Source organism: Castor canadensis, chromosome 4, assembly GCF_047511655.1.
Source record: "Castor canadensis chromosome 4, mCasCan1.hap1v2, whole genome shotgun sequence".
In the NCBI taxonomy this organism is placed as follows: domain Eukaryota; kingdom Metazoa; phylum Chordata; class Mammalia; order Rodentia; family Castoridae; genus Castor; species Castor canadensis.
In genome coordinates, this window is record NC_133389.1 from 27,110,337 (window position 1) to 27,130,962 (window position 20,626).

General features: G+C 36.6%; 1 protein-coding gene across 3 annotated transcripts in view; it reads left to right on the forward strand.

Moving 5' to 3' along the window:
* Dym (dymeclin) overlaps positions 1-20,626 on the forward strand; it is a 383,552-nt gene that overhangs the window by 161,191 nt on the left and 201,735 nt on the right. For all 3 annotated transcript variants that reach the window (XM_074069849.1, XM_074069851.1, XM_074069850.1), the window contains exons 9-10: positions 3,442-3,624; positions 13,927-14,105. In XM_074069849.1, the coding sequence (XP_073925950.1) occupies positions 3,442-3,624; positions 13,927-14,105 (362 nt within the window). The remainder of the gene's footprint in view (positions 1-3,441; positions 3,625-13,926; positions 14,106-20,626) is intronic.

A 20,626-nucleotide genomic window follows, 5' to 3' on the forward strand; every position in this document is an offset into this window, starting at 1 on the left:
CCTACTCTTTCTTGTATCAACTTTAGAGTTTGTGGTCTGATATTAAGATCCTTGATCCATTTTGAGTTAATCTTGGTATAGGGTGATATACATGGATCTAGTTTCAGTTTTTTGCAGACTGCTAACCAGTTTTCCCAGCAGTTTTTGTTGAAGAGGCTGCTATTTCTCCATCGTATATTTTTAGCTCCTTTGTCAAAGATAAGTTGCTTATAGTTGTGTGGCTTCATATCTGGGTCCTCTATTCTGTTCCACTGGTCTTCATGTCTGTTTTTGTGCCAGGACCATGCTGTTTTTATTGTTATTGCTTTGTAATATAGTTTGAAGTCAGGTATCGTGATACTTCCTGCATTGTTCTTTTGACTGAGTATTGCCTTGGCTATTCGTGGCCTCTTGTGTTTCCATATAAATTTCACAGTAGATTTTTCAATCTCTTTAATGAATGTCATTGGAATTTTGATGGGAATTGCATTAAACATGTAGATTACTTTGGGGAGTATCGACATTTTTACTATGTTGATTCTACCAATCCATGAGCATGGGAGATCTCTCCACTTTCTATAGTCTTCCTCAATCTCTTTCTTCAGAAGTGTATAGTTTTCCTTGTAGAGGTCTTTCACATCTTTTGTTAGGTTTACACCTGGGTGTTTGATTTTGTTTGAGGCTATTGTAAATGGAATTGTTTTCATACATTCTTTTTCTGTTTGCTCATTGTTAGTGCATAGAAATGCTAACGATTTTTCTATCTTGATTTTATATCCTGCTACCTTGCTATAGCTATTGATGATGTCTAGAAGCTTCTGAGTAGAGTTTTTGGGTCTTTAAGGTATAGGATCATGTCATCTGCAAATAGGGATATTTTGACAGTTTCTTTACCTATTTGTATTCCTTTTATTCCTTCTTCTTGCCTAATTGCTCTGGCTAGGAATTCCAGTACTATGTTGAATAAGAGTGGAGATAGTGGGCATCCTTGTCTGGTTCCTGATTTTAGAGGGAATGGTTTTAATTTTTCTCCATTAAGTATAATGCTGGCTGCAGGTTTGTCATATATAGCTTTTATAATGTTGAGGTACTTTCCTTCTATTCCTAGTTTTCTTAGAGCTTTTATCATGAAATGATGTTGGATCTTATCAAAGGCTTTTTCTGCATCTATTGAGATGATCAAGTGGTTTTTGTCTTTGCTTCTGTTAATGTGGTTTATTACCTTTATTGATTTTCGTATGTTGAACCACCCCTGCATCCCTGGGATGAAGCCTACTTGGTCGTGGTGAATAATCTTTTTGATGTATTGCTGAATTCGGTTTGCCATTATTTTGTTGAGGATTTTTGCATCAATGTTCATTAAGGAGATTGGCCTATAGTTCTCCTTTTTGGAGGTGTCTTTGCCTGGTTTTGTGATAAGTGTAATACTGGCTTCATAAAATGTGTTTGGCAGTTTTCCTTCCCTTTCTATTTCGTGGAACAGTTTAAGGAGGGTTGGTATCAGTTCTTCTTTAAAGGTCTGATAGAATTCAGCAGAGAATCCATCAGGTCCTGGACTTTTCTTTTTGGGGAGACTCTTGATTGCTGCTTCAATTTCATTTTGTGTTATAGGTCTATTCAGGTGATTAATTTCCTCTTGGTTCAGTTTTGGATGATCATATGTATCTAGAAATCTGTCCATTTCTTTAAGATTTTCAAATTTATTTGAATATAGGTTCTCAAAGTAGTCTCTGATGATTTCCTGGACTTCCATGGTGTTTGTTGTTATCTCCCCTTTTGCATTCCTAATTCTACTAATTTGGGTTTTTTCTCTCCTCATTTTAGTCAGGTTTGCCAGGGGTCTATCGATCTTGTTTATTTTTTCAAAGAACCAACTTTTTGTTTCATTAATTCTTTGTATGGTTTTTTTGATTTCTATTTCATTGATTTTAGATCTTATTTTTATTATTTCTCTCCTTCTATTTGTTTTGGGATTTGCTTGTTCTTGTTGTTCTTGTTCTTGTGAGTCAACTCCCTGTATAGCTATCCTGATCTCAACCAGCAAAAACCCTTGGTCCTTCCTTTTATTGCTTATACTCTCTCGTCAACAAAATTAGAGATAAGTGCAAAATAGTTTCTGCTGGGTATGGAGGGGGTGGGGGGAAAGGGAGGGGTCGGAGTGGGTGGTAATGGAGGGGTGGAGGCAGGGGGGGAGAAATGACCCAAGCATTGTATGCACATATGAATAATTAAAAAATAATAATTAATAAAATTGCCATGTGAGTGAAACATATCTCCTCACGTTGGTCTTTGTCAGAACTTTTTTTTTGTTTTTTTTTCATCCAGCAATATTTTATTTACACTGTATTGTACAATGCTGCATAAATTCCTTTTAGTATTTTGATGAATATCATAGTGAATTTTAGTTTCACTTAGGGGTAGATTTGGCATTTTTGAAATACTGCATCTTTTTGTCCAAATATGTTATGTCTCTCCATTAATTCAGATCTCCTGGGGCTTTCAGTAAAATTCTGTTGTTATCTGCCTTAGATCATCTGTATTTTAGGTTTATTCCTGAATATCTTATTGTGTTTGCTACTTTCGTGTTTAGAATTAAATATAGTTTCTAATTATTTATTACTTGTTAATAAGAAACCTTTTGATTTTTTTGATCTCATAGCACTGTGCCAAAATCTTCTATTAATTGTAATAGATTTTTAGTTGATTCTCTTTGAAATTCTAGAGCAGCTTTGTGTAATAGAAATATAAGTAACGCATGTAATTTAAAATTTTCTAACAGTCATATAAAAAAGAAACAGATAAAAATAATTTTGATATACTTAAACCTAGAATAGCAAAATATCCTCTCAACATGTAAACAGTAAGAAAATGTTAGTCAGATATTTTACATTTCTCATTTTTTATATTAAATCTACAGAATTGATTGCATATTTTTTACCTATAGCACAGTGCAATTAGGATTCAGTGCTGTTGTTCAATAACTACAAGTGGCTAGTGGCTAAAGTTACAAATGGGCGATTATGTTGCCTACTGGATAATTTTTATTAGGTTAAAGAAAACTTTTTTCTTTCTGTTAATATTTTTGCTTAGAGCACCAGTAGTACAGTGTTGAGGTAAGGATAGGAATGAGACTCTATGGTATGCTTACAGAGACTGATCACTATAGATTGGTATAAAAGTATATATGAATTTTCTTACAATTATACATGTCTTCGTATGTAAAGAAAAGTCTGGAAACAGTATAAGGACTTAAATAGTGGTTATCTTTGGGAAAGAGAAGTAGAATTATAGGACTAAGGACAGATGTTCTTTAAAACATTTTATATTACTTGGGCAATAGAAAGATTTTCAAATAATGAACTTGTTTTGCTTTTACAATAAGAATAGCCATAAAGCTATAGAGTATTATACAGAAATACATTCACCTTACTGGTGGTAGTAATCCTGTGCTTTCTTCTCCAGCTGGACTCTGGACTGTCTTCACACTAGGTGGTGTGGGCAGCAAAGCTGCTGCCTCTCCAGAACTTTCTTCTCCTCTGGCCAACCAGAGTCTCCTCCTCCTGCTGGTATTGGCCAACCTGACAGATGCTCCAGAGGCACCAAATCCCTACAGACAGGCTATTATGTCATTTAAGAACACACAAGGTTGGTATTTTCTCTCTGACTATTGTTCCTAATGAGGAGAGTATTATTTACTCCATATTGTTTATCGTCTTATAATTTTGGAGATGAGTGTCAATTTTTTTTTTCATATTGTTACAGGTTAGAAAAACTTAGATTTTCCTGCCAGTATTTTCAGAACAATTAAATAAATCTTAGAAGAGTTCTGTGGTCCTTTATATCTTTTAAGTTTATATTTCTTGATGGTGGAAGGACTTAAGTGATAGAGTGCCTGCCCTGGAAGTTCGAGTCCCTTAGTTCAAAACCCAGTACCACTAATTAAAAAAAATTTACATTTCTTTCAGAGATATCCGAAGTAACTTGTACTTACTTTGTTTTTTTTTTCATTTTTCTTTTATTATTCATATGTGCATACAAGGCTTGGTTCATTTCTCCCCCCTGCCCCCACCCCCTCCCTTACCACCCACTCCGCCCCCTCTCTCCCCCCCCCCAAATACCCAGCAGAAACTATTTTGCCCTTATTTCTAATTTTGTTGTAGAGAGAGTATAAGCAATAATAGGAAGGAACAAGTATGTACTTACTTTGGAATAACCTGTCCTATCTGTTAGAGATAGGAATTAACCTGTGAAGCCCAAATAATAGATTTTTAAATTTCATTTAAAGTCTGTATTCTAGTTAGAGTTTTATAGGACTAAAAATTGAAACAGAAATTAGCAAACCTTTTTCTGTAAATGGCCTTGTGGAGTCATCTAGTCTGTATTGAAATCCCAACTTCCCAACCTCCCTCCCCCATGGCCGTTGTAGCATGAAAGCAGTCATAGAAAACACATGAAAGAAAAAGCAGGACTGTGTTTCAATAAAGCTTTATTTCTAAAACAGGGTAGACTGCCCCTAAAGTAGAACATGAACAGATAGTTTCATGTTGAGTCAATAATCTTCTGTCAATAATCTTCTATCAAAAAGTTACACTCTAAAAGGATTACTGTAATATTTAGATTATCAAGATGTATTCAACACTAACATACTTAAGGTGATCAAGAAGTACAGTTTCTTGGGCACGAATGTTGAGGCTTTTGATTCTCTGTGCCATGTGTCTTTTCTGATCTATTCTAATATACATATCTCATAATCATTGCCTTAGTGTGCTAATTAGTTTTATCTTTGCCAATTCTGGTATTATTATTTGCAGAATATCTTAGTCTATTTGTGCTGCTATAATAAAATATCAAGACTGGATAATTTATTTATTTATTGGCAGTACCAGGGGATTGAAGAACCTAGGTAATTTACAATGAATAAAAAGTGATTTCTCACAGTTCTAAGGAATGGGAAGTCTAAGATTAAAACACTGGCAGGTTTGGTGTCTGGTGAGGACCCATCTCTGCTTCTATGGTCATTTTTTGAAGGCTGTGTTCTCACATGGTATAAAAGACCGAATGGCAAAAATGGGAATGCTGCCTGAAGCCTTTTTTACAAAGTCCTTAATTCCATTCGCAAGGAGGATCACTTCTGAGCTAATCACCTCTTAAGGGACCCACCTCTTAATACTATTGCCTTGGAGACTAAGCTTCAGATATGAATTTTGGAGGAGAGAAAAACATTCAAACTATAGCACAGGGTAGTAGGGAATCAATAACATTTGATGCATAAAAAGTGAAAACTCATGTATCTGGTAATCTATTATATCTCTATATTCTTCTTGGTGACATGGTGGCTTAATGATTTAAAAAGCACATTTTGCAGCTGAGAAGACCTGGAATTGTATCACACCTCAGTCACTTTAGAATATGAGACCTTGGGCAGTTTACACTATCTCAGTAAGCCTCAGTAACTTTGTGAAATGGACATAATATCACCTTAATAGTTTGCATAATTATAAGCAAATCAGCCCAAGGTTAGTATATATTTGGGGTTGAACTTTGTCTTCTAAGAGGAGATAAAATAATACAATGATTGGAACTATTGAATTTAGTCAGACTGATCTGTGTTCATATCCCAGTGTTTATTCTTTAAACACTGTCCATTGTCCTGGCTGGATACTGGTGGTTCATACCTGAAATCCTAGCTACCTAGGAGGCTGAGATCAAGAGGGTTGCAGTTTCAGGCCAGTCTCAGAAAAATGCTCAAGCAATAGCTGGGTGTGGTGGAGGTTGCCTGTTATGACAGATTGTGGGGGAGTTTGTTAGACCCTATCTCAATGGAAAAACACCTCAGTAAGAATAAGATAGGAGAGTTGTGGTCCAGGCTGGCCTGGGGAAAATGCGAGACCTTATCTCCAAAATAACCAGAACAAAAAGAATTGGAGGTGTGGATCAAGTGGTAGAGTGCCTGCCTAGCAAGCACAAAGCACTGAGTTCAAACTCCACTACTGCATCCTCCCTTCAAAAAACAAAAAACAAAAACAACAACAAAAAAAAACCCACCCAGACCAGTTTCCTTACCTGTAAAGCAGGGATTATAATCTCTACCCTGCATGGTTCTTATATGAATTAAAAAATCTTTTACCATAGTATAGACTCACCAAATTATTGCTCTTACTATAATTAGCAACATCATACAGAAACTGATCTGGGGAAAGTTACTTTCTCTAAACTTACCTTCATTTTATCTTTGTTAAAACTGGTCAGAGTAATGACATGACTGTTAAGTTAAATAAGGGATGACAGACATAAAACAGTCCATGTACTTGCTGGTTCAGAGCATTTATTAGCTAGTAATGTATAGTTATTTTGGATATACACACAATATACTTATGCCAGTGCAGTCAGCTATAATACAAGTTGGTGACGATATTATTTTGCTTCCATTATAAAAAAAGTACAGAGTGTCTAGCATGTTCTCCAGTGAGTCTCTCATAGATTCTGTAATATTTGTGTACATAAAGTACCTGACAACACTTCTTTTTGCCATTCCTTGCAAAAATACAAAGTCAATCACACAAAGGAATTATTTTCATGGTTATAAAAAGAATTATTATAATGTTGGTATTCTGGCCATTTCTATGGAAATAGATTAATAGTGTTGATGAATACTTCAGCCATAATTTATTTATTTGAAATAAATGAATCTAGCTTCAAGGCAGTTTTTAAAAACCTTATGAGAGGATTTCATCTTTTATGTATAAACTGTATTTTTTATCTCTAGATATTTAAGACTGTTAATCTTTATTTTGGTAACAGAGTGTTTCAGTGTCCTTGTTAAATTGTATTGATTGGAGGGCCTTTTGCCCATCGCTTTACTTAAGTGAAAGTGATTACTTGGGAGTGCCATGATACCAGGCAGGATAAGGGCATATTTTTATTTATTTATTTATTTATCATTCATATGTGCATACAATGCTTGGGTCATTTCTCCCCCCTGCCCCACCCCCTCCCTTACCACCCACCCTGTCCGCTCCCTCTCCCTCCCACCCCCTGGATACCCAGTAGAAACTATTTTGCCCTTATCTCTAATTTTGTTGAAGAGAGAGTATAAGCAATAATAGGAAGGAACAAGGGTTTTTGCTAGTTGAGATAAGGATAGCTATACAGGGAGTTGACTCACATATCCTGTACATGTGTGTTACCCTCTAGGTGAATTCTTCTTCTTTTTTTTTTTTTCATTTTTCTTTTATTATTCGTATGTGCATACAAGGCTTGGTTCATTTCTCCCCCCTGCCCCCACCCCCTCCCTTACCACCCACTCCACCCCCTCCCGCTCCCCCCCCCTCATTACCCAGCAGAAACTAGTTTGCCCTTATCTCTAATTTTGTTGTAGAGAGAGTATAAGCAATAATAGGAAGGAACAAGGGGTTTTGCTGGTTGAGATAAGGATAGCTATACAGGGCATTGACTCACATTGATTTCCTGTGCGTGGGTGTTACCTTCTAGGTTAATTCTTTTTGATCTAACCTTTTCTCTAGTTCCTGGTCCCCTTTTCCTATTGGCCTCAGTTGCTTTAAGGTATCTGCTTTAGTTTCTCTGCGTTAAGGGCAACAAATGCTAGCTAATTTTTTAGGTTTCTTACCTATCCTCATATCTCCCTTGTGTGCTCTCACTTTTATCTTGTGATCAAAGTTCAATCCCCTTGTTGTGTTTGCCCTTGATCTAATGTCCACATATGAGGGAGAACATACGATTTTTGGTCTTTTGGGCCAGGCTAACCTCACTCAGAATGATGTTCTCCAATTCCATCCATTTACCAGTGAATGATAACATTTCGTTCTTCTTCATGGCTGCATAAAATTCCATTGTGTATAGATACCACATTTTCTTGATCCATTCATCAGTGGTGGGGCATCTTGGCTGTTTGCATAACTTGGCTATGGTGAATAGTGCTGCAAAAAACATGAGTGTGCAGGTGCCTCTGGAGTAACGTGTGTCACAGTCTTTTGGGTATATCCCCAAGAGTGGTAATGGTGGATCAAATGGTAGATCAATGTTTAGCTTTTTAAGTAGCCTCCAAATTTTTTTCCAGAGTGGTTGTACTAGTTTACATTCCCACCAACAGTGTAAGAGGGCTCCTTTTTGCCTGAATCCTCGTCAACACCTGTTGTTGGTGTTGTTGCTAATGATGGCTGTTCTAACAAGGGTGAGGTGGAATCTTAGTGTGGTTTTAATTTGCATTTCCTTTATGGCTATAGATGGTGAGCATTTTTTCATGTGTTTTTTTGGCCAATTGAATTTCTTCTTTTGAGAAAGATCTGTTTAGTTCACTTGCCCATTTCATTATTGGTTCATTAGTTTTGGGAGAATTTAGTTTTTTAAGTTCCCTATATACTCTGGTTATCAGTCCTTTGTCTGATGTGTAGCTGGCATATATTTTCTCCCGTTCTGTGAGTGCTCTCTTCAGTTTAGAGACCATTTCTTTTGATGAGCAGAAGCTTTTTAGTTTTATGAATTCCCATTTATCTATGCTATCTCTTAGTTGCTGTGCTCCTGGGTTCCATTTAGAAAGTTTTTACCTATACCTACTAACTCCAGAGTATTTCCTACTCTTTTCCTATATCAACTTTAGAGTTTGTGGTCTGATATTAAGATCCTTGATCCATTTTGAGTTAATATTGGTATAGGGTGATATACATGGATCTAGTTTCAGTTCTTTGGGAGTATAGACATTTTTACTATGTTGATTTTACCAGTCTATGAGCATGGGAGATCTCTCTACTTTCTATAGTCTTCCTCAATCTCTTTCTTCAGAAGTTTATAGTTTTCCTTGTAGAGGTTGTTCACATCTTTTGTTAGGTTTACATCTAGGTATTTGATTTTCTTTGAGGCTATTGCAAATGGAATTGTTTTCAAATATTTTTTTCTGTTTGTTCATTATTACTGTATAGAAATGGTAATGATTTTTCCATGTTGATTTCATATCCTGCTACCTTGCTATAGCTATTGATGGTGTCTAGGAGATTCGGAGTAGAGTTTTTTGGGCCTTTAAGGTATAGGATCATGTCGTCTGCAAATAGGGATATTTTGACAGTTTCTTTACCTATCTGTATTCCTTTTATTCCTTCTTCTTGCCTAATTGCTCTGGCTAGGAATTCCAGTACTATGTTGAATAGGAGTGGAGATAGTGGGCATCCTTGTCTGGTTCCTGATTTTAGAGGGAATGGTTTCAGTTTTTCTCCGTTAAGTATAAGACTGGCTGTACATTTGTCATATATAGCTTTTACAATGTTTAGGTACTTTCCTTCTATTCCTAGTTTTCCTAGAGCTTTTATCATGAAATGGTGTTGGATCTTATCAAAGGCTTTTTCTGTATCTATTGAGATGATCAAGTGGTTTTTGTCTTTGCTTCTGTTAATGTGGTTTATTACGTTTATTGATTTTCGTATGTTGAACCACCCCTGCATCCCTGGGATGAAGCCTACTTGGTCGTGGTGAATAATCTTTTTGATGTGTTGCTGAATTTGGTTTGCTATTATTTTGTTGAGGATTTCTGCATCAGTGTTCATTAAGGAGATTGGCCTATAGTTCTCCTTTTTGGAGGTGTCTTTGTTGGGTTTTGGGATAAGTGTAATATTGACTTCATAAAATGTGTTAGGCAGTTTTCCTTTCCTTTCTATTTCGTAGAACAGTTTAAAGAGGGTTGATACCAGTTCTTCTTTAAAGACCTGATAGAATTTAGCAGAGAATCCATCAGGTCCTGGACTTTTCTTTCTGGGGAGACTCTTGATTGCAGCTTCAATTTCATTTTGTGTAATAGATCTATTCAGGTGATTAATTTCCTCTTGGTTCAATTTTGGATGATCTCCATTTCATTAAGATTTTCAAATTTATTTGAATATAGGTTCTCGAAGTAGTCTCTGATGATTTCCTGGACTTCAGTGGTGTTTGTTGTTATCTTCCCTTTTGCATTCCTGATTCTACTAATTTGTGTTTTTTCTCTCCTCTTTTAATTAGGTTTGCCAGGGGTCTATTGATCTTGTTTATTTGTTCAAAGAACCAACTTTTTGTTTTGTTAATTCTTTGTATGGTTTTTTTGGTTTCTATTTCGTTGATTTCAGCTCTTATTTTTATTATTTCTCTCCTTCTATTTGTTTTGGGATTTGCTTGTGTTTTTCTAGGAGTTTGAGATGTCTCATTAGGTCATTGATTTGAGATCTTTCAGTCTTTTTAATATATGCACTCATGGCTATAAACTTTTCTCTCAGGACTGCCTTTGCTGTGTCTCATAGGTTCCGGTAGGTTGTGTTTTCATTTTCATTGACTTCTTTGAACTTTTTAATTTCCTCTTTTATTTCATCAGTGACCCATTGTTCATTAAGTAATGAGTTATTCAGTTTCCAGCTGTTTGCATGTTTTTTGTCTTTATTTTTGTTGTTGAGTTCTAGTTTTAATGCATTGTGATCAGATAGTATGCACGGTATAATTTCTGTTTTCTTATATTTGTTGAGGCTTGTTTTGTGCCCTAGGATATTATCTATTTTGGAGAAGGTTCCATGGGCTGCTGAGAAGAATGTATATTATGTATTAGTTGGATGATATGTTCTGTAGACATCAAGTAGGTCATTTGATCTATTGTATATGTTAGATCTTGAATTTCTTTATTAATTTTTTTGTTTAGATGACCTATCTATTGATGATAATGGGATGTTGAAGTCTCCCACAACCACTGTGTTGGAGTTAATATATGCTTTTAGATCTTTCAGGGTATGTTTGATGAAATTGGGTGCGTTGACATTGGATGCATATAGGTTGATAATTGTTATTTCTTTTTGGTTTATTTCCCCTTTTATTAGTATGGAATGTCCTTCTTTATCTCTTTGATCAATGTAGGTTTGAAGTCTACTTTGTTGGAGATAAGTATTGCTACTCCTGCCTGTTTTCGGAGGCCACTGGCTCGGTAAATCTTCTTCCAGCCTTTCATCCTAAGCCTATGCTTGTTTCTGTCGGTGAGATGGGTCTCCTGTAAGCAACAAATTGTTGGATCTTCCTTGTGATGGGTGAATTAAGTCCGTTAATATTAAGTGTTAGTACTGATAGGTATGAGGTGATCCCTGTCATTTAGTTGTTTGAAGATTTGATTGTGTGTACCTAAGTTGAGGTTACTCTCTATTTTCTTACTTTTTCTTTTCCTGTAGTTTGGTCTTGCCTGTCCTTTCATGGTTCATTTAGGTTTCACTTTCTGTATGCAGAATCCCTTGAAGAATCTTTTTAGTGTTGGTTTTGTGGTCACATATTGTTTTAGTTTCTGCTTATCATGGAATACTTTTATTGCTCCATCTATTTTGAATAATAGTTTTGCTGAGTGGAGTATCCTGGGGTTGAAATTATTTTCACTCAGTGCCTGGAAGATCTTTCCCCGTGCTCTTATTACTTTTAATGTTTCTGTTGAGAAGTCTGCTGTGATTTTGTTGGGTTTACCTTTGTATATTACTTGTTTTTTCTCTCTTATATCCTTCAATATTCTTTCCCTAGTTTCTGAACTTGTTGTTTTAATGGTGATATGTCATAGGGTAGTTCTATTTTGATCTGGTCTGTATGGTGTCCTGTAGGCCTCTTGCATCTGTATGGGAATATCTTTCTCTATATTTGGGAAAATTTCTGTTATTATTTTGTTGAATATAGTACACATTCCCTTTGCTTGCACCTCTTCTCCTTCTTTGATGCCCATGATTCTCAGGTTTGGTCTTTTGATGGAGTCGGTGAGTTCTTTCCTTTTCTTTTCACAGGTCTTGAGTTGTTTAACTAATAGTTCTTCAGTTTTTCCTTTAATTACCATTTCATCTTCGAGTTCTGAGATTTTGTTGTGTTTGTTCTATTCTGCTGGATTGGCCTTCCGTTTTGTTTTGCAGTTCTGTTTTGTTCTTTTTTCTGAGGTTTTCCATATCCTGGGTCATTTCTTCTTTAATGTTGTCTATTTTTGTCCTGAGTTCGTTTATCTGTTTATTCATCATGTTCTGTTTCACTTTGGTGTTTATTTGGTGCTTCTATGGTTTCCTTTATTTCTTCTTTTGCTTTTTTAAATTCTCTATTTTTGTTGTCTTGGAATTCTTGAGTGTCTCCTGTTCATTTTGGTTGACCATATCCAGTATCATCTCTATAAAATTCTCATTGAGTGCTTGTAGTATTACTTCTTTTAGATTATTCTTGTGGGCTTCATTGGGTTCTTTGGCATAGTTTATCTTCATTTTGCAGTCTGGGTGTGAGTATCTGTTTTCTTCATTTCCCTCTGGTTCCTGTACTAATTTTTTCTGTGGGGAAACTGGTTGCCTTGTTTTTTCTGTCTTCCTGTCATTGCCCTTGGTGTTGTTATTGTCCCTGTAATGTGTGCAATTAAGTATTTTCTGGCTTGTAATAATAGCACTAGTGATATTTAGAGTGGAATGGTGAGAGGAGATGGAAAGCAAAGAAGTTAAAGGAAAAGGGAAAAGCAAATAAACAAGTAGAAAAAAACAAAACAAAGAACAAAGAAGTTTCCAATATGTAAACAGGCAGAGACAGTGTAGTAATCAACTGTAAGCTGAACAGGCATTAGAGAGACAGAGAGAGGATTGAAAATAAAATATAAAGTAATAAAAATAAAAATAAAAAATAAATAAATGGAAAAAAATATGAAAAAAATAAATAAAGTAAAAAATAAAAATAAAAAAAATCTCCAAGTTCAAATGCTATAAAGTTTCAGTCTTAGTAATTTTGGTGTTTTTCCTCAGCCTCCAATCCTGGAGATGGTGCCTCAGATGTTGTTATGTAGTTGTCTCATCAAAGGGGAAAAATAAAACAGAACCGCACAAAACAAAACAAAAAAACCCACCAAGTGTCCCATGTTCAAATGCAATACCATTTCAGTAAGTTTTTCAGCTTGCAGGTGTAGTTCGGTTGTTTTCTCATCAAAGGTAGGGAGAGAGAAAAGAAAAAAAAAATGTCTGGATCAGTTCTGTGAATGGTATTTGTGGCTGTGGTTCGCCTGCCCGCTGCTGTCAGCTTGCTGTTGCTGGAGGCTTTATTTATACAGATCTCAGGGGTGAGCTTAGCACTCACCTGGCCCCACAGGCTTTGTTTACTCAGAGTCCTGTGGGCAAACCACTGCTACAAGCTTTCCCCTTTCCAGGCACACAGGGGGAGGTGACACTGCACCTGGTTTCTCAGGCCGGTGTGTTTATTTACAGTTCATGTGGGAGGTGGGTCGTCCCCCCTCTCCTGTGGAGTTTTCCTCCCACCACTACTTTTACAAGCTTTCCCGCTCCTGGTTGCTGGGCCTGTGCCCCCCTCACTCCGGCCTGAGCTTCTCCAGCTTGTTTATTTACAGTTCTGGAAGGCTTTCTCCCCCGACCCTTCAGCGCTCAGGGCGCCCCACCCTCTTTGCCTCGTGTGTTTATTGTTCTTATTGCTTATTATTCAGTCTCTTTTTTCCCTGGGTGGGGTGGTCTGTCCAGGGCGCTGTGCTGATCTGGCCCAGGGTTGTCTGAGGGAGTGCCGAGTCCTGCTTAGCTCACCTTGTGTTCTGCGTCTTCCCAAGCCTTTGGGTACCAGCGTCTTGCAGCGGCCCTGGGGCCCTCCTGGTTTCTCTGTTTAACGTGATGTGGAGATGCTATGCATGGGTTGGGGGGCCAAAGTTTTTCCTGAAAGGTGTATCTCCACCGTCTCTCCAAGATTTTACTTTAGAAGGCATGCTTTCTGCTTCCTCCCTGTAGTCGCCATCTTGGAATCCTCCTAAGGGTATATTCTCAAAGCCACTTCAGTCCAGCTATATTTATGGGAAAATAGTGACAGTTAAACTGTGGTTTAGTTCTTGTTTTCTTTTTAAAGTAAAGTTTAAAATATAAAGTAATAATTTGAGTATAAAATATAAAGACTTTATATAAATATTCAATGCTGGTTTAATTTTTTTCCCCTATATTCTAGATAGCAGTCCTTTCCCTTCGTCAATTCCACATGCCTTCCAGATTAACTTTAATAGTTTGTACACAGCCCTGTGTGAACAGCAAACATCTGATAAAGCAACGCTCCTCTTGTATACGCTGCTCCATCAGAATAGCAATGTCAGAACGTACATGCTGGCTCGCACGGACATGGAAAATCTTGTAAGTATCATGCTAAACATGCCTCAGCAAAATGCTTTGTGTATTTTATATTTTGAAGAAAATTTTCTTTTCCAAGAGGGTAAGAATGGTTTCCTGCTTGTTATGCAGGTGATGGTTCAGATATTGAAGGGGAGATGTCACCAGGCACAGGCAAGGATCTGTATGTCTTCAGCATAGTTAACATTTCATATATTCATATATAGTTGTCTCAGAGCAGAACACAGCATCATCGTTAGCTGGCTTGATAAACTTCCCTGTCTTTGAGCTCTTCGGCAGCCACCTGTTGTCTAGGATTCAACATGATTCCAGGAAGCAGTGCTCAAGGAGACTTTTATTTCTTCTTGGTCCTTCAAGCTGTGAATTGCTTGCCCACCAGCTTTATGTAATTGGTCACAATTTCAGCATATTCTTGATGAGAATGATGAAAGGAAGGGTGGTTTTCATCTTGGTCTCCTGAGAATCTTGTCCTTTGAAATGCATGATTCTTGTTTCTGATGGGTGTATATAAGACAAAGACCATTGTGAGCATAAGCCCTAGGTCCTATGTCTGTCTGAATGCAGTCCCTGGACTGTTCTAGTTATTTTAAGGCATCGTGGAAAACATCACTCAAATGTACACTAGCTTTCACTATGTGAGTGAAATTCGTTCCACAATTTTTGTTCATAGACAAAAACTCTTAATAAGCAGTCATTGATTTCCATTAAAACTAATGTGTAAACTTAGTTCTTCTCTGAGGGGAAGAGTTAGCTACCTTACTCTCCAACATATATATGAAATACATCAAACTATGAATTAGTAATGCTTTCATAAAAAAATGTGAACATTCTTGAAGTGGCCAGCAGCTGACAGCACCAGAATGTCTCCTCTTGCCTCAGTTATTACACGTTGAATTTTCACCAGGCATTTGATAGACATTTTTTTATTTTAAAATACTGTATAAGTGCTTAAGATATATGAAATATTCGAATTCACTGAGCATATTTTATGTCACAGTTATACTAAGAACAAAAAGTATGGTGAAAGAACCTGTCTCCTCCACACCAGCTAGGTGTGGAAAACATTGGCTCAAGTACTAAAATTGTATATAAAACTATACTGCTCATCAGTGAAAACTTATAAAGCAAAGTCTTATTTCCCAATGGGTATGAATAACCACAGAGACAATTGTGAGCACCATACATTCCAAGGGAAATGTTGGCAAAAACAAGAAAGCTAGGGATATCACCTGTTTCAGAGTTCTGTGGTAGGATATTGGTTTGTAAGATGATGCAGGGAGTAGCTGTCTTTGATGACATATACTAATGAAAGGCTGCAAGGTTTCAGTTTTGTGTTTTTGTTCTGTTTTAAATTTTGTTTTTTAGTTTGCTTTGATAATTTCTTAATTTATGTCCTTATCTGTCCATATCCTTCTGTAATAAATACTTTTGAGGTTATGATTAGAAAATATGTTATAACTACGAAATTTACTATGCTGATCTGATTTAGTTGTTTTTAAGAACTCTGATTCTATAGTCTGTGACGTTAAGAAGGTACTATGTGCCATCTGTCAGTGTTTTCAGAATACTTTACTACATGTAGTTTCTTGTGAGGCTGTGGGCAGACCTGCCTACCTTCAGTGTCAAGTGTTGACTGACTTGAAACCTTTCTCCTGCCTGATTCAGTGCTCTTTGAGTTTTTTGGTTTTTTTTCTGTTGTTAGAGATGGAACCCAGTGCCTTGCACATGCTAAGCAAGTGCTTTACCACTGAGGCTTCATCCCCAGCTTCTTTGACTTCTTGAACACAAGAATGTTCATTAATCTGGTATAACTTCTTATGGTACATTTTTATTGGCATCTGTTAGAATAATAATGCAATGACTCCTGAATTTCTTTTTGTGTGCTGTATGGCATATAGGGTAGAGTCCAAGTGCCTGAATTGCAAGAACAGAATTTAAGAGGGCATGCTTTTTAGAAAAACCTATATGGGCATGATTTTTATTATTTTATTATCACAAGTAAAGTACTGTACAAAAGTAGCTAGACATTTTAAATAGTCTTGATTCTTTTAGTTGTAAAAAATTTACTCATGCTTACCTTACGCAAAAGGAATATATTTGCAGAAATGAAAAATCTGTGAGTTTTCTTACTTCAGTCATGGCTGGTTCTGAGGGGTTAAACCTCATGTCTCTTTATCCCTTGTCTCTGCTTTCTGTGCTTTTGGCTTTGTTGTCATGCACCCACTTGCCAGATGGAGAAAGTGACATTCACTAGCTGCTCTGAGCACATGTCCATCTTATTGTTTACAAGATAAAAGGAAGAAAAGTTATACATTTACTATTCATAAAAATTTTATGCAGGGCTCCAGTAGTTCCTTTTTTGGAACTACTTTTGGTCACTTCTTTGACCAGTCACTATGGAGTGGGCCCTCTTAATGATAAGCTATCATAGCCACAAAGCTAAAGGGGGTGTTCCTTAAAGGGATTCTGGACAAATAATATACAGTACTTTGACACTGTGTTGTTTATAACTTCTTTAAGATGGGGATTATAAGCTTGTCACTACTTTAATTTCCACTCGTGTGTGTTAGTCAAGATAGTTTGGCAGGCATTTCCCTTAGGCCTTCAGCAGCCCTCTGTCTTTGCATGAGGCCTGATGTGTGAGAGGCACACATAGTACAGAAATGCATCTCGTGCTGTTTTGTAATCTTACTAATTAAAGACTTCACTGAAGAGACATGTAGAAAAATGACAGCAGTATTTACAGTGACATGAAGTCTGTGACTTGTTTAATATTGAAAAAGGTTGCATAAGGAATTTTACATATTTTTTTAAAATATGGACTAAGAGTTCTTTAGTTTCTGCATAAGCCTTTTTACAAAAAATTCAAAAAGGCTAAATATCTTGTTTGTTTATTTCTTTTTCTCTATTTCCTTTTCACGGTCAAATTTCTTGAAAGCTTGGCATCATATTCTCTGCCTTTGCTTCTTTTCTTAGTGGTCCCTTCTCAACCTTTGAGATCCAGCTTCTGGTCCCACAGCTCTCTCCTCATCAGCATGTTTCATCTTTATCTTAAGTGAATGCTCTACTGCACTTGACGTCTTCATCTTTTTATTCTTCAAACTTCTTGAAGTTCTGACTTCTGTAATAAAAATGCTGTAGACTGATGCTTAAACAGCCAAAATTTATTTCTCACTGTCCTTTAGAATGGGAATTCCAAGATAAAGGCCAAGTTGGTGTGTGAAGAGGCCTGCTTCCTCATGTGCAGATGGCCATCTACTTGGTGCATCCTCACATGATAGAAAGCAGGGAGGGAGAGGACGCAAGCTCTTTTCTGTCTCTTCTTATCTGGGTACTAATCCCATAGTGAGGGTACTACACTTGTTACCTAATGACCTCCCAAAGTTCCCACCTCTGATACCATCCTATTGTGGGTTTAGGATTTCAATATGTGAATTTAGTGGGGGACAAACATATACCTACCAACACACTCCTCTTGGTTTTCTGGCTGTTGTAGTCTGCTGCTTTATGAACCTCTATGCCTATTGCCTTTCTCTCTGTTTTGTGTTTGTGTGTGTGTATATGAGTGTGTGTTATTTTTTTGTTGACTTTTAAATGTGTCCTGATATGGGATTTTGTTTTTGTTTTTGTTTTTTCCCCAAACTTCTCCCTAAAACAGCTAATGAAATCCCATTCTGTTGTCATTTACACACGGACAACTTTGAATTTGATATCTGTATTTACAGTCCTAATTGCCTGTGTCTCATACCCACATTTCCTGGGTGCCCCATACATTCTTCAAGGCCACCTCATAGACACCATACACCACCAAACATGTAAAAATTGAACTTCCCCACTCCCAATCCTGCTTTTCTTCTCTTAGTCCTGTATTCTCTGTTATAGTGAACAGACATCTATATGGTTTGCAAAAGTAGATGCTTTGACCCTGCTTTCTCTCCATCAGCTGCCAATAGAGCCAAATCCTTTTGATTTTCCTTCCTTAATATCTTGGAATCTGTTAATATTTTGGATTTTTTTTTCTCATTGCTATTCCTTTAAGCTACTTCATCTCTTAAATTATTTCAGTTTCTGACTGGCGTACTGTTCTTTAACATTCTCTTCCCTATAACAGAGTAAATTTACTAAAGTCACATCTGAACATGTCATCTCCCTATCTTTTTGGCAGGGCAAAGAGCATGATCTTGTTGTGTAGTCCAGCTGGCCTTGAATTCTTGATTGTCCTCCCTAGTCCCTAGTGCTGGGATAGGTGTGCACTACCATGCCCTGCTCACCTCCATTTCATGGCTCCACAGTTAAAAGTCTTGGTTATTCAGTGTGGGTAGTAAGACATTTTGTAATTAGGCCCTGGCTTCCTTTTTAGACTTAGTTTTCTCTCTGAAATACTTATCCCTTATTTTTTCTAGAATACTTGAGAATATTCTGTTTCTTTCTTCTTCTTCTCAGGTAACTTCTATAGTTCTTTTATTGTTTCTTTGAGACAGGGTCTCACTATATAGCCCAGATTGTTCTCAAACTAGTATTACTCCTACCTTAGCCTTCCAAATGCTGGGATTACAGGCATATACCACCACACCTGGCACTTCTATAGTTCTTCAGAGCTCAGTGTCGATAGCTCTTTCAGATTTAAAATGCTGTTATAAAAGTAATTATGTACTATGGTAAGGAGGGATTTATCTCAGGAGCATGAACTTGGTTCAGCATTTGAAAGTTAATATAATATCAATAGAATTAGAAACAAAAACCACATGATCATAAATAGATGAAGAAAAAAGCATTTGACAAAGTCATCACCCTGTCATGGTAAAAACACTCAATAAACTAGGGTTGGAAGGGTCCTTCCTCAACCTGATAAAGAGCACCTACCCACAAATCAGTGGTTAATGTCATACTTAAGACTGGATGCTCTCCCACTTTGATCAGCCAAAAGACAGGGATATCTACTCTCCCTACTTCTAATTAACATAGTAATGAAGATTCTAGCTTGTGTAATTGGACAAGAATAAGAAATAAAAGGTATCTAGATTGAAAGGAAGAAGTAAGACTGTCTCTCTGTGCAAGTGACAATATCTTATATATTAAAAAATTCTAAGGAATCCAGTAATATACTATTAGAATTAATAGATGAGTTTAGCAAAGTTGCAAGGTACTGGATTAGTATACAAGATCAATGTGCAAAAGTCCATTGTAGGCATATAATCTCAGCACTTGAGAAGCTGAGGCTGGGAGATCATGAGTTTGAGGCCAGCCTGGGCTACATAGTGAGACGCTGTCTCAAAAAAAAAATCAATTATAAACTTATAAATTAGTAATAAATAATTAGCAATCCCAAAATGAAGTTAAGAAAACATTTCCATTCACAATAGCATAAAAAAAAATGAAACAGGACAAGGGATGTGGCTCAGTGGTAGAGTGCTTGCCTAGCATGCACAAGGCCCTGGGTTAAAGCCCCAGCATCAAAAGACAAATAATAATAATAGTAAAAATTTTAATAATAATAATAGTAGCTGGGCATGGTGGCATACATCTGCAATCCCAGCACTCAGGAGGCTGAGGCAGGAGGATGATGAGTTTAAGGACAGCCTGGGTTACATAGTAGATCTCATCTCAAAAAAAAAAAAAAATAATTAGGAATGAATTTAATAAGAAAGTACAAAACTTATACTCTGAAGCTACAAAATATTGTTGAAATAAATGGAAAAACATACCATATTTATTGTTCAAAATTAATTTTTTTTTTAGATACTTGGGTTTGAATTCAGTGCTTTGCCCTTGTTAGAAAAGCACTCTACCAGGGAGCCATGTCTTCTTCCCTGCTCATAATTCTTAATGTTAAAATGGCAATTGTTCCCAATCTGAATTACAGATTCAATTCAGTACCTATCAGAATCCCAGGTGACTTCTTTATATAAATTGACACTGTAATTCATAATGTGTATGGAATTGCGAGGGATCCTCAGCAATCAAAACAGCCCTGAAAAGAGCAAAGTTGCAGGACTCACACTTCCCAATTTCAGAACTTACTACAAAGCCATGGTCATCAATTCACTGTGGTACTGGTACATGGATAAATATAACAGACCAACAGAATTGATATGAGTCCATAAATAAGCCCGTCTGTCTGTGGTTAACTGATTTTACAGTCAGGCTTCCCTGATTGTATAAGCATGGAAAGAATACCCTTTTCAACCAGTGGTGCTGGTGCAACTGGATAACCATTTGTAAAAGAATAAGTGGGCCTTTGCTTTATCTCACACAAAATTAACTCCAAGTGGAGCAAAGATCTAAAAAGAATGAAGACTGTAGGACTTGTAGAAGAATACAGAGAATAAATATTCATGATCTTGGATTTGGGAAATGCTTCTTAGATACAATAACAAAGTCATGAACAGTAAAATAAGAAACAGATAATTTACACTTCAACAAAATAAAAGTTGTTGGGTTTCCAAGGACACCATTGAGAAAGTGAGAGGTAGAATGAATACAAGTCTGGTAAAGGACTATCTAGAGTATACAAAGAACTTTAT